At 45.7% G+C, this 12,973-nt stretch overlaps 1 protein-coding gene across 9 annotated transcripts in view; it reads left to right on the forward strand.

Moving 5' to 3' along the window:
• dock6 (dedicator of cytokinesis 6) overlaps positions 1–12,973 on the forward strand; it is a 209,916-nt gene that overhangs the window by 88,484 nt on the left and 108,459 nt on the right. For all 9 annotated transcript variants that reach the window (XM_080216640.1, XM_080216633.1, XM_080216635.1 and 6 more), the window contains exons 13-14: positions 816–909; positions 3,292–3,454. In XM_080216640.1, the coding sequence (XP_080072766.1) occupies positions 816–909; positions 3,292–3,454 (257 nt within the window). The remainder of the gene's footprint in view (positions 1–815; positions 910–3,291; positions 3,455–12,973) is intronic.

Consider the following 12,973-nt stretch of genomic DNA (forward strand, 5'->3'; position numbering starts at 1 on the left):
ATTTTCTTTGTTCTTTGAATGATCCAAACTGCGTACCAGCAGCTGCAGGTAGCTTCATTATTAAAATAGAAACATCGTCTTGCAAGGAGTACATGGGCCACATTAGCAACTTAAAGGTCATTGCTTGAGATTCCAGTCTCTTCATACGATGTTGCGGGAGACCTGTCGTGCCATTTAGTAGAAGCGTAATGGGCCCATAGTGTACGAGGTACTTGACTGTGGCTCCCCTTCTCCTTCTTTAGCCTGGCCTTTCATTGCAGACTGAGGCTGAAACCTCCCTGACTTTTCCTCTCCACTTGGAGAACATCTAAGAGTTTGGTGTGCATTTTGTTGTGCAGGGCTGACTTTGTGGAATGAGAAAAAAGACTCGTGTCCAAATCCTCAAATTGTGTTCTCCAGTTCTTGGTTGCATCAGTAATGGCATGGCAGTGTGGGTGAATTCACCATACAGCCACGTGTGTGAATTAATGGTATGGTGCTGTGGATGAGTTGGTGCTGTGGCATTGTAGGTGAGTTGACAGTGTGGGTCAGTTGGCGGTGAGGGTGTGGTTGAATTGAAGGGGACATGCTGGACAATCTGCTACCTTTGCTCCCCACCCACCACCACCACCACCACTAAACTCCAAACCAATCACTGTTAGACATCCACTGATATCTAAGAAAAGCAACTTGCTGCTAGCTTTGGTTGCTCTCTAAGATCTCAAATTTCTTGTCCAAAATAGCTTTATTTTGTTTTCTGGCGTCTCCAAATGGTCTTGGAAGCCATTCTCAAGCTGAGTCCTTGATGTTGGGTCATTGTTCTTGTGTTTCCTCAGGAAGGGGATCGTTTAAGTGACGAAGACTTGTACAAGTTCCTGGCTGACATGAGGAGGCCCTCGTCTGTACTGCGGAGACTGCGACCAGTGACAGGTAACTATGCTGTGAAGAGCAGAAGGTGCAGAGTTGAGTACTGGATTGCAACAAGTGACTACAATGGTTTTGTACAATGAGGAAGTGAACAAACATGCCTCTAACTTACACACCCCAGGACACTATGGGCAATTTAGCATGGCCAGTCAACCTAACCCACACACATCTTTGAACTATGAGAGGAAACCAGAGCCCCTGGAGGAAACCCAAGCAGACACAAGGCGAACATACAAACTCCACACAGTGATCCAAGCCAGGAATCGAACCCGGGCCCCTGGAGCTGTGAGGCAGCAGTGCTAACCACTGTGCCACAATGCTGCCCACCCATAAGGTGAGAGCGACTGCCTTATTTAAAAATATTTTCGTGGAATGTGGGCGTCACTGGCTAGGACACCATTTGTGTCTCACTAGGCGATGGCCTTATGGTATAATCACAAGAGTATTAATCCAGAAACTCAGCTAGTGCTCTGGAGACCTAGGTTTGAATCCTGCCAAGGCAGATGGTGGAATTTGATTTCAATAAAAAAAAATCTGGAATTAAAAATCTACAGATGACCATGAAACCATTGTCGATTGTCAGAAAAACTCACCTGGGGTTCATTCAGGAAAGGAAGTCTGCCATCCTTACCTGATCAGGCCTACATATAACTCCAGATCCAGAGCAATGTGGTTGACTCTCAACTGTCCTCTGAACAAGGGCAACTAGGGATGGGCAAGAACTGCTGGCCCAGCCAGCAACACCCATGGTCCACGCTGCTGCTGCTATGCATCAGATCAGTTGGGCGGCAAGTGGTTAGCACTGCTGCCTCACAGCGCCAGGGACCTGGGTTCAATTCCTGGCTTGGGTCACTGTCTGTGTGGAGTTTGCACATTCTCCTCACGTCTGCGTGGGTTTTCTCTGGGTGCTCCAGTTTCGTCCCAAAGTCTGAAAGACATGCTGGTTAGATGCATTGACCCAAACAGGCACCGGAGTGTGGCGACTACGGGAATTACATAGTAACTTTATTGCAGTGATAATGTAAGCTCTACTTGTGATGAATGAATAAGCTTTAACTTTTTTGGTGGAGGGAGTGATTGTTTATGGTAGTGGATGATAATGGATGGGTGTCAGAGGCTGGGAACTCTGTAGCATGTAACTCACTTCCTGACTCGCCAAAGCCTGTCCACCATCTATAAGATACTTGTCAGGAGAATGATGGAATACTCTCCACTTGCCTGCATGAGCATAGCTCCAACAACAACCCGGGACCTGAATTTGTAGTTGGCACCGCTGCCTCACAGTGCCAGGGATCTGGGTTTGATTCCCAGCTTGGGTCACTGTCGGCGTGGAGTCTGCACATTCTCCCCATGCCTGCATGTCTTCAGGTGCTCCGGTTTCCTCCCACAGTCCGAAAGGCGTTCTAAATTCTCCCTCAGTGTACCCGAGCAGGCGTCAGAATGTGGTGACTAGGGGAATTTCACAGTAACTTCATTGCAGTGTTAATGTGACTAATAAGTTAACTTTACTTTTAAATTCCCAGCCCGAGTCAGTGTTTGTGTGGAGTTTGCATGTTCTCCCCGTGTCTGCGTGGGTTTCCTCCAGGTGCTGAGGTTTCCTACCACAGTCCAAAGTTGTGCAGGTTAGGCTGATTGGCCATGCTAAATTGACCCTAGTTTTAGTGAGATTAGCAGGGGAAATATGCAGCGTTACAGGGGTAAGATGGGATTGTTATTGGTGCAGGCTCGATGGGCCGAATGGCCTCCTTCTGTCATGTAGGGATTCTATGAACACCAATCCCTATGTGGAACTATATCAGCATTCCTTTGCAATGGCTGAGGCCAGAATCCTGGAACTCCCCCTCTAAAAGCACTGGGGGCATACTTGTTACTTTACTTGTCAGTTCAAGACTGGATGTTGTCCAGTCTTGCTGCATACCAACAGGGACTGCTTCAGTATCTGAAGGGTTACAAGTGGTGCAATCACCAGCATACATCCCCACTTCTGACTTTGTAAATACTGTATTGAATTGAAGACATTGTAAAGTAGCAAGATATGGCCAACGATTTGCAGACAGGAAGATCCCAACAGCTGCAGTGAGATGGATCATCTGTTTTTTGGTAAATGTTGCTGGAAGAGATAAATGTTAGCTGGATCACCACACTATGCATAATTTGATGGAATTTACATGTATACCCGGGAGGGTAGTAAAGCGCTGCATTTAATATCGCATTTAGAAAGTGACACCTTTGACACTGCAGCACTCCTTCAGTCTTTCTAAAAGTGCTGTGGGCGTACCTGACCAGATAGACTGCAGCGGTTTAAGAAGACAGGGAATGAGAGTCTGTAACTTGACACTTGCACTTGTTCGGTTTATCTTAAAAATGTGACTTCTGTATTGACAGCACAATTAAAGATCGACATATCCCCTGCTCCTGAAAGTCCTCACTACTGCCTCTCTCCCGAGCTGCTTCATGTCAAACCCTACCCAGATCCTCGCGTCCGTCCCACAAAAGACATCCTGGAGTTCCCAGCGAGGGAGGTCTACGTGCCCTACACTACATACAGGTAACAATCAGCCTTGATCACAGCAACTACAACTGTACGAACGGCCTCGCCATCGTTGCAGGGGAGAGTGTGGAGTGGGGTTAGGACCTTGTCTACCATGTGTTCATTAGTCATGAACTCCATCAATGTTGTATCCACCTCTTAACATCCTCAGGATATCAGAAAGTCTGTGGGATCTTGCTGAGCACAAATGGACAACTGGACTTTTCAACACCAGCAACAGTGACCATAGGCGCGATTTAATGGCCTTCCTCGTCGTGAAATCCCGCCTGAGGTCAAAGAACCTTTCCCTGGTCTGCGTCTCGTCTGCTCCGATTCCTGTGGCGGGCAGGGGTTGATAAAGTTCTGGTCCACGTGTCTCTGTATGTCCGAGGTTATGAATCCTTCAAGACATCCCGAGGATGTGGGAGATGTCACGTTAAATCCATCTTATTGTTTCTTTTAGTTTCTTCACAGCCAATGAAGTTCTTTATAAATTTTCTTCTTTTTTCATTCTTTCAAGGGAAATTACCATCGCCGGCTAGACTAGCATCTCTCCCCATTTTTAAGCCTGTTTTCTCTTCAAAAGGTGGTAGCTTTCTTGAACCGCTTTAGACCATTGTAAGTGTACCCACAGTGCAGCTAGGGAGGAGGCGACCCAGCGGCAGTGAAAGAACTGTGTCATGTTTCATCATCATAGGATGGTGTGGGGTTTGGAACAAAACTGGCAGGTGTGGTGGTGCTCCCATGCATCTGTGCCCCTTGCCCTTGCTGGTAGAGGTTGTGGGTTTCGCAGGAACTTTGGTGAGTTGCTGCAGTGCATCTTGTGGAAGATGGTATGCACAGCTGCCTCTGCATTGGCAATGGAGGGAGTGAAATGTTTAATGTGTTGGATGAGGTGCCCCGGGTGCTTTGTGTGGGGTGTCAAGCTTTTTGAGTTTCGTCGGAGCTGCACTCATCCAGGCAAGTGGGCAGTATTCCATCACACTCCTGACTTGTGCCTTGTAGACGATGGACAGGCTTTGGGTGAGTCGGGAGGTGAGTTACTCGCTGCAGGATTCCTGGCCTCTGACCTGCTCTGATAGACACAGCTTTTATATGGCTGAGTCCTAGTTCAGTTTCTGGTCCACTGTAACCCCCAGGATGTTGATAACGGGGGTTTTAGCAATGATAATGCCATTGATTGTCAAGGTGAAATGGTTAGATTTGCTTATTGTTGGGAGGTGGCCATTGCCTGGCGTTTGTGTGGCATGAATGTTACTTGTCAGCCCAAGACTGGATCTTGTCCAGGTCTTACTGCATATTAACAAGGATTGCTTCAGTATCTGAAGGGTCACAAGTGGTGCAATCATCAGCAACTTTGTAAATACTGTGTTGAATTGACGACACTGTAAAGTAGGAAAACGTGGCCAACAATTTGCAGACAGGAAGTTCCCAACAGCTGCAATGAGATGGATGATCTGTTTTTTGGTAAATGTTGCTGGAAGAGATAAATGTTAGCTGGATCACCACACTATGAATAATTTGATGGGATTTTTCATGCATACCTGGGAGGGCAGTAAAGCACTGCATTTAATATCTCATTTGGAAGGTGACACCTTTGACACTGCAGCACTCCTTCAGTCTTTCGGATAAGATGTTACACAGAGGTGCTTGCTTAGTAGAAGTAAAAAACCCACTGTGCTGTTTCATAGAACCCCCCCGGTGCAGAAGGAGGCCATTTGCTCCATTGAGCCTGCACCAAAAACAATCCCACTCTATCCCCGCAGCCCCACATATTTATTCTGCTAACACCCCTGACACTAACGGGCAATTTAGGATGGCCAGCCCACCTAACTGGCACATCTTTGGAGTGTGGGAGGAAACCAGAACACCCAGAGGAAACCCACTCAGACACAGGGAGAATGTGCAAACTCGCACAGTCACCCAAGGCTGGAATTGAACCCAGATCCCTGGCACTGTGAGCCAGCAGTGCTAACCATTGTGTCACCATGCTGCCCATTTCATAGAGAAGCAGGTCAATATTTATCTCAAACAGCATTACAAAAACAGCTTATCTGGACATTATTACATTTCTATTTTTAGAACATTACAACAGTGACGGCGCTACAAGAGCACTTAATTGGCTGAAAGCACTTTGGGATGCCACAGGGTTGGGAAAGTCGCTATATCAATGCAAGTTTGCCCCTTTGATGTTGAATGGGCCTGGAATTAATGGTTGCTCAAGTCCCAGACTGGGCCTTGAACCTGTGACTGTCTCACAAAGTGCAAGAATTGAGCAAAAGCTGACATGCAAGTAGGAACCTCTTGAGGGTATATCCGTGGGAAATGTTTGGGGTGTATTGGGGCCATTATCACAAGACTAGTGTGGTGTTAGAATAAAGTAATACTGGCATTTGGCTTTTCGAGGTCCTCAGAGCTTGGTATAGAGGGCCCTCTGGTGGCGGAAATCAATATTACCACTTACCAGCTTTGAACATTTTCCAATGTTTCCAGAAGTTGCTCAATCTCTGTGGACTCAATCTATCGGTAGAGAATTTATAAAGCCGTATCACCCTGAAACACGGTATCGCTCCACCCACTAGAATTTCCTCCTCCATTCTTCAGCTGAAAAAGATTTTAGCACCATAATTTCCTTAAAAGTGTGGCTGATAAAAGGGTGCACTGAGGGCACTCTGGCATTTGGGAGTTCAGTGAATGGAATGGACATCAGTGTACCTCCTAATTCAGTGAAGTTTAAGGATTGAGAAAGAAACGGCAAAACCTGAGGAGGAAATAGGGTGAATTTAAATCATAGAATCCCTACAATGCAAAAGGAGGCCATTCGGCCCATCAGACTGCATCACCTCTCTGACAAAGCAACTTTCCCAGGCCCTATCCCTGTAACCCCATGTATTTACTCCGCTAATCCCCCTAACCTTCACATTTTGGGATACTAAGGGACAATTTAGCGTGGCCAATGCACCAGGCTGGCACGTCTTTGGACTGTGGGAGGAAACCGGAGCACCCAGAGTAAACCCATGCAGACTCCGTACAGACAGTGACCTGAGATTGGAATTGAACCCAGGTCCCTGGCGCTGTGAGCCAGCAGTGCTAACCGCTGTGCCACCCTTTTTTTATTGAATTTGTCTTCCGCCACCTGCCGTGGCAAGATTTGAACCCCGGTACCCAGAACATCAGCTGACTTTCTGGATTAATAGCCTCGCAATAATATCACTAGGCGGTTGGCACCCCTCAAGGGGATGACTTTTAGAGAGTGCTGCAAAGCACTGCCGCCACATTTCTGTGGGTTAGGGAAGTCAGATAGAAACGTGACAGATTAGCCCGGTACGCAGATGGTCTCACTAAAATTCATCCAAAGTATAAGAACAGAAATATGAGTAGGTAGCAGAAGGTTTAACGTCTCAATTGCAATTAGTTGCAACCCAAAATGTAGTGTGTGTTTGGAGAAGTGTATGTTTCGACACATATTCCCCTAGTCGCTAGTGAACCGCATCTGTTCTGCGTGCTTGTATCTTTGAATGCCCCTTCTCCACAGATGTGTAAATCTAGGTTAATGTGGTGCCGAGAGCCTTGTTGGTTTTGGGTATGATGCAGGTCGTACTGAACTCCTTCAGGCACTGGAAGCTGTGACAGCTGTTGGAGCAGATGCATCACAGGCTTGTTCCTGTGCATTTACCTGAAGGTGAAAGTGATGGCGAAGTCTGCTCTAAGTGTTCTGTTCCAATACACAGCAGTTTTAAAAGAAAAAGTACCCCTCAGGATAATTGATGAAAGGTGTTAGCATTTGGCAGAGTGAAAATGATACTAAGTGCAGTCAATCCCCGAGTCCTCAGTGTCAGGTGATGCTGACTAATGTACTGAGGATGTTTGTTTATAAGAGGATACTTCCTCTTGTACATTTAATTCATTATGGAGCATTTTGTCAAAGTATCACAAGATGTGCAAGATAAGTGGATTGGTCATGATAAATTGCCCCTTAGTGTCCAAAGGTGTGCCGGTTAGGTGGATTGGCCATGCTAAATTGTCCCTTAGTGTCCAAAGATGTGCAGGTTAGATAGATTGGCCGTGCTAATTTGCTCCTTAGTGTCCAAAGATGGAGGTTAGGTGGATTGGCCATGCTAAATGCATGAGTTTGCAGGGACAGGGCTGGGGGGATGGGCTGGATAAGATGCTGTAATGAAGATTCAGTGCAGACCCGATGGGCTGAATGGCGCTGTACTGCACTGTAGGAATTCTGTGGTTGTATGGTATGAGTTAAGAGTCCATACAATCCACAAGTCCCTAGGATTTTGCCTTTTATGAGATTGGTTTAAGTAAACTTTATCAATGTTTATTGCTTCCTCTATAACACGGAATTTAGGATTACGCTGTGTGACACTCGTGGCTGGGTTGTGAATTTTTTTGGGTCATTAAAATGTAAAGAGAGATAAAGGGGTGAGTGAAATGCTAGCCTTTCTATCAAGAGGACTGGAATACCAGGGTTCAAATCATGCTTCAACTGCACACCATGTGCTTGGAGTGCTGTGACTAATGCTGTGCACCACACCCCAGGAAGGACATATTGGCATTAGAGAGCATACAGCATTGATTTACCAGAAAGACCCCTGGACTGGAACTCCACCACCTCACCCACCACGGAATCGGAGTGGGCAAGGGTCCAACAACAGAAATCTGCGTTGCCGTCAGGCGGGAATTTCCGATCTCGCCCGAGCGAGGCTGTAAAATCCCACCCCTGAGCTCCGCAGGTGAAATTACAGGAGCCAGTTGCATTAAGTAGGCTTGTAGCTCCTGGAAATTGTAAGATTACGTGTTGATTTGATCAAAGATTTCAAGATGTTAAGGGGAAGAGACAGGGTAGGTAGAAACTGTTTTTGCTTGTCGGAGTGTCGAGGGATCAAGTCCAGAAGTTAAAGCCAGATCTTTTCAGGGGTGAAACTAGGAAACATTTTCTCATTTAAAGGATTGTAGATGCTTGAAACTGTCTTCTGCTGATGGCAATTGATCCTAGATCAGTTACTAATGTTACACCTGAGATCTATGGATTCAGTCATGAATGTAACACAATACATCACGCAAACCAGCCTCCCATCCATTGACTTGGTCTACATTTCCAGGTGCCTTGGAAAAGCAGCCAGCATAATTAAGGCCTGACGCATCCCAGACATTCTCTCTTCCACTTTCTTCTGTTGGGAGGAAGATACAAAAGTCTGAGGTCACGTACCAACCAACTCAAGAACAGCCTCTTCTCTGCTGCTGTCAGACTTTTGAATGTACCTGCCTTGCATTAAGATGATCTTTCTCTACAACCTAACTATGACTATAACACTACATTTTGCACAGTCTCATTTCCTTCTCTGAACGGTATGCCTTGTCTGTATAGCACGCAAGAAACAATATTTTTCACTGTATGTGACAATAATAAATCAAATCAAATTTCTTTGTAATTCAGAGGCATTAAAGAATATGGAGCAAAGGCCCTATGAAATTTGGTTTCCGATCAGCCATGGTCTCATTGAATGTCAGAACAGGCTTGAGGGTGTAAATGACCTCCTCCTGTTCCTTTGATATAAAATCAGGAAGAATAACAGAAGAGATGAGATTGTGTTTGAGGGCATAATTCTTTGTTTGACCATGACTGTGACCAAGAAGTACCTGACTGTCACACCATATCGAACTGTCAGTTTTTACAGTATAGTTTCTTCTTCACTGCCACCCATAGTTTCAGTAAGAATTCTCACAACACTAGGTTAAAGTCCAACATGCTTATTTGGTAGCATGAGCTTTTGGAGTGTCGCCTTGCTGCTTCAAGCAGGAGCAATAATAAAGGCCTGTAGACAACAGGTAAGCAAGCTCCTTGCCTTCACGAATATCAGAACTCCTTGTGGATTGGGGGTAGAGTCTGCCCTGCCTCTGCTCCAGTCCATCCAGCAGTCTGGTCAGGGCTCCCTTCAAAAAAGTTGGTGAGGACTTCTCGTTGGCCATTCCATGCAGACGTTCTACTCACCTGAAGAAGGAGCGATGTTCTGAAAGATTGCACTACCGAGTAAACCTGTTGGACTTTAGCCTGGTTTGTGAGACTTCTTACTGTGCCCACCCGAGTCCAACGCCGGCACTTCCACATCACGCATTGTTTCATCCAGGGAGCGTGGTTAATAAAGGCATTTCTTTGGAGCCGTGGTGAGACAGTAAGTACTCTCCCCCCTGTCATTAAAAGAGAAGCAGGTCAAGTGGGTGGGAAGCCAACATGATAATATGGTGAACATATTTGAGAAGTGACATCAGTGGCTTCTATGGTGTTAGTCATGTAGGTTTCCAGAATGACGGGAAGTGTCAGACGGAATCTTTGCAGCTGTGTGCACAGTAACATCTCTGGAATGAGTTGGAGATACACCCTCGGACACGCTGTGGCCTCTTAACCTTCCTCTGTTACTGTTCCCGGTAACAAGCTGTTGATTGATTTATGCTTTCATTGTCATCACCACAAGTTACTGCCTTGGTGTTTCTGGTGCCCAGCTCGCATTCCACGTACGCAGCAGGGAGAGGTTTCTAATTTCGGCCACGTTAAGAGGAATTTCTAGGGAAAAATGACAAACCGCTTATGGGATAAATGAGGTGGCTGTGTTTAGCAGAGTCAGATTTCAGGAACTGGGTCTGAAACAGGCATTGGACCCATTGCATTCAAATAAGACCAAGACCACAAGAAACTACATAGGGTCGTGAATGTCGCCCAGTCCATCATGCAAACCAGCCTCTCATCCATTGACTTTGTCTACACTTTCTGCTGCCTCGGCAAAGCAGCCAGCATAATTAAGGACCTCACGCATCCAGGACATTCTTTCTTCCATCTTCTTCCGTCGGGAAAAAGATACAAAAGTTTGAGGTCACATACCAACCGACTCCAGAACAGCTTCTTCCCTGCTGCTGTCAGACTTTTGAATAGACCTACCTTGCATTAAATTGATCTTTCTCTACATCCTAGCTATGACTGTAACTCTATATTCTGCACTCTCTCCTTTCCTTCGCTATGAATGGCATGCTTTGTACAAGGCGCAAGAAACAATACGTTTCACTGTATGCGAATGTATGTGACAATAATAAATCAAATCAAATCAAAATAAGGATGCATTTTAGGAGTGGGCTCTCGACACCTGTCCTCGGGCTTTTGTCTATAAACTAGTTGGCGTATGTCCAGCTTGAAATATTTACATGCACATCACTTGCCACAAACGGTGATTTGACACCTGTTTTACAGTGTCATCAATGGGCTTATAGAATCCCTATAGCGCAGAAGGAGGCCATTCAGCCCATTGAATCTGCACCTACCACAATCCCACTGGACCCTATTCCTGTAATCCCATATACTTACCCTTTAAATCTCCCTGACACTAGGGTCAATATAGCATGGCCAATCAATCCCACACATCTTTGGAGTGTGGGAGGAAACCAGAGCACCTGGAGGAAACTCTCACAGACACAGGGAGAATGTGCAAACTTCACACAGTGACCCAGGACCAGAATTGAACCTGGAAAGAAGAGAATCCGTTGCTATTGTTTATTTATTTTTATACTTTCAGCCAGATGTGAGCGTTGCTGCTAGGCATGTCCAATTCCCCTTCACTACCTTGAAGCGCTGCAGTCATGTGTAGGTACACCTATGATGCTGTTAGAGTGGGATTTCCAGGATATTGACCCAGCAACAGTGAGGGAACAGTGATATAGTTCCAAGCCAGGATGGTGCGTGGCTTGGAGGGAAATTTGCAAGTGGGGCGATTCCCATACATCTGTTGGCCTTGTCCTTCAAGGTAGAGGTCATGGGTTTAAAAGATGCTGTTGAAGGAGCCTTGATGAGTTGCTGCAGTGCATTTTGTAGATTGTACACACTTGTTGCCACTGTGTGTTGCTCGTGTAAGGAGTGAGTCTTTAAGCTGGCGGATAGGATGCTGATCAAGCAGAGCTGTTTTGTTCTGGATGGTGTTGAGCTTCTTGAATGTTGTTGGAGCCACACTCATCCAGGCAAGTAGAGGGTATTCTATAACAGCCCTGACTGTCTTATAGGTGATAGGCAAGGTCTGATGAGTCAGGAGGTGAGTTACTCTGATCACCTCTGTCATAGCAGGAAGAGGGGGGTGCCTCAGTCAGATTCCTGGAGAATATCCTTCACTACTCTGAGAGGGGAAATGATGGCAGTCACTTTATAAGAGCAGGGTGCAAAATGTGAGAGAATTGTTTATTTGATTTGATTTATTCTTGTCACATTCGTAATAAGTGAAAAGTATTGTTTCTTGCGCACTGTACAGACATAGCATACCATTCATAGAGAGGGAAAGGAGAGTGCAAATGTGGTGTTACAGTCATAGCCACGGTGTAGAGAAAGATCAACTTAGTGCAAGGTAAGTCCATTCAAAAGCCTGATGGCAGCAGCTGTTTTTGAGTTGGTTGGTACATGTTCTTAGACTTTTGTATCTTTTTCCAACAGAAGAAGGTGGAAGAGAGAATGTCCGGGATGTGTAGGGTCCTTAATTATGCTGGCTGCTTTTCCAAGGCAGCGAGAAGTGTAGACAGAGTCAATGGATGGGAGGCTGGTTTGAGTGATGGATTGGGCTACATTCATGACACTTTGCAGTTTCTTGGGCAGAACAGGAGCCATACCAAGTTGTGATACAACCAGAAAGAATGCTTTCTATGGTGTGTTGTGTCTGCCAACATGGGCGTTCATGCAGAGAAGTTGAACAGTCAGCAGCTGAGTGGGAATGGTTTCAAAGGGTGAGTCTCATTGACATGATGGAGTTGGACAGACATGAGGTCAGATGACAAAACTGGAGAGCAGTGTGAGTTCAAACTGGCACAGGGGAAGCCTTGAGGTGAGGTTAGTCTGGGTGCATGAGATATGGGAAGCTGTAAAGGCAGCTAAAAGAATGGATTCCAGCCACATGGAGATGTTTGTTTTTGATGAAGCTTACTCTAATGGAGTTAATGTTGAGCTTATTTTAGTTTTGCATTGTGTATGGTCCACTTTATAAAATTACTTCAGTTATTTATTTTCCCTCAAGTCTGTCTCTTCAGTCGATTGCTGCAAATAAATTCTGATGGTTGGACAAAGGACAGTGAAACCTGCCCATGCCCTTGATTGAGAGGATGTGACCCATTGCCTGAAGGGAAGGTCGTTGGCAAAACATTAGAGCGATGTTAAATGGGCCAGACTTTTATATTGCTGCCAGAATTCCTGCAGCATTACTGCCATAGGAATGTGCAGAACCAGAAGATACCACTGCAGTCTATCTGGCCAGTCACAGCATTCAGTCAATATCGTGCATGCTTTTATCTCTCATTTCCCCTCCACAATGAATCCCTCACTGAAAAATATCTATCCAGCCTCACTTTATTTGTCAACATTGTTCCCCCACCCCACTTCATTTACATCACTCAAACCAGCTTCCCACCCATTGACATTGTTTACACGTCTTCCCGCTGCCTTGGAAAAACAGCCAGCATAATCAAGGACCCTGGACATTCTCTCTTTCACCTTTTTCTATCAGG

This window comes from Carcharhinus amblyrhynchos, chromosome 33 (genome assembly GCF_965287045.1).
Source record: "Carcharhinus amblyrhynchos chromosome 33, sCarAmb.v2.hapA, whole genome shotgun sequence".
In the NCBI taxonomy this organism is placed as follows: Eukaryota; Metazoa; Chordata; class Chondrichthyes; order Carcharhiniformes; family Carcharhinidae; genus Carcharhinus; species Carcharhinus amblyrhynchos.